Source organism: Lathyrus oleraceus, chromosome 3, assembly GCF_024323335.1.
Source record: "Lathyrus oleraceus cultivar Zhongwan6 chromosome 3, CAAS_Psat_ZW6_1.0, whole genome shotgun sequence".
In the NCBI taxonomy this organism is placed as follows: domain Eukaryota; kingdom Viridiplantae; phylum Streptophyta; class Magnoliopsida; order Fabales; family Fabaceae; genus Lathyrus; species Lathyrus oleraceus.
In genome coordinates this window covers 314,391,605-314,393,243 of record NC_066581.1, presented here as the reverse complement: position 1 = coordinate 314,393,243, position 1,639 = coordinate 314,391,605, and the positions used below count along the sequence as shown (strand labels likewise).

The following is a 1,639-nucleotide window of genomic DNA, read 5'->3' as shown; positions in this document are numbered from 1 at the left end:
ACACAAACCCTCTTATCTCTCAATTTCATCATCTTCAGCAAAGTTCTTCACTCTTCAAACACAGACATCAAAGTTGTTCATGGATGCTCAATAACAATCCGTCTACAACTATTTTCAGCAGATGGAATCAACTGCTCAAACGCCCATTTCTTCTTAACAAACAACTGATACTACTGGTGTCGTTTCTACCCCAATCTATAATGAACCTCACATTCTAGACCGTGAACCTCATATTCATCTTGCCACGCCCTTTGACAAGCTTAAAGTGATGTACGAATCGCTGGTAGACTTTGACAACATGAAGCGCAATGGCATAGACCTCACTGAGGAACTAAGAATGCAAGGATGGGAAACATACTTCCAGAGACTCTATGGCCCTGTGTACACTTATCTGGTAAAGGAGTTCTGGCGTTTCACAGACGCAGATGACCACTACACCGTCTCATACGTTTTGGGGGTCAAGATGGTAATGACTGAGAAATCCATCACCTCCCTTATAAACATGGAGAAGATAGGGGGAAGAAGAATCTACAACATCAACCCTAGGGCAAAGTACTTGTCGCACGAAATTGCGCCAACTATCTTCCAACAGAACGTTAGAGGTAAACACTCCAAGAACAAGGAACTTCACCAGAACCTCCGAGTATGGCTGAAGATCATCCTGGGCACCATCCATCACCGCCCTGCCTCCAACTCTTTTGACTACATCAATACGGATCAGAAGTGCATCCTCTACTGCGTTCACAAAGGGCTAAAACTGAACCTGCCAGCGCTGCTCTTCAAGTATCTCAGAGATTCTGCCAAGGATACTAGAAACAATATGAAGCCCAAAACCTACATTCCTCTTGGAAGAATCATCTTCGATGTTTTGATTGAGAGTGGGCTGATGGATCACCTGATCCATCACAATCTGATAGAGGATGTCACTGTTGACATTGGAAGACCTTTGAATGCTCTCAATCTGAAGAGTATGGGGGTGATTGAGAAAGTTAGAGCTAAACCCATTCTAGACACATCCTGGGAAGCACTCAAGGATCAGAGGAAGATTCCCAATGGTCTCTACCTCTTCTCCAAGATTGACCGTCCAGAAGTGGTGGCACACTATCTGCATGACCTTGCAAGCCAAAGGGTTGATATTTCAGAGTTCTCGGTGGATTGGCTGCCTGAGCATCCACCAAACTTCATGAAGAGAATGCGAGGGCCTTCTGAAAAGTCAAAGAAGGCCAAGAAGGCTAAATTGGGAGAAACTTCTGGGTCAAGACCTCAAGTCCCTCTGGCTGATTCTCCAAGTAAGTCTCTGCCTCCTTCTCGCTCTGTTAAATAAAAGCCACTTGCTTCCTCTCTTCCCCAAACTACTCCCATCTACACCCGATCAGAAACACCACCCTCTACCTTCAAATCCTCTAACCCACATTCTATAAAATTCAATCTCGCAACCACTGCCTTACCCGTTTCTGAAGCAGAAATGCTGAACGAAACCACCTCACCGTCTTCTTCTACACCTTCATCTCCACCATACTACATTCTCTCATCAGACACCGAACCCTCTGACCCCCTCCCTCACGCTAACCCAACTTCAGGTGCATGCTCTTGCCTCACAAAAACCACCATAACCTGAATCAGAAGCCACCTCTCCCCC

General features: G+C 45.6%; 1 protein-coding gene across 1 annotated transcript; it reads left to right on the top strand.

The window, feature by feature from the left end:
• The first annotated feature begins 268 nt into the window (after nt 1-268).
• LOC127131041 (uncharacterized) lies at nt 269-1,324 on the top strand. Its single transcript, XM_051059984.1, has one exon. It carries the CDS (start codon nt 269-271, stop codon nt 1,322-1,324), a length of 1,056 nt encoding a protein of 351 aa, XP_050915941.1.
• The last annotated feature ends 315 nt before the right edge of the window (nt 1,325-1,639 follow it).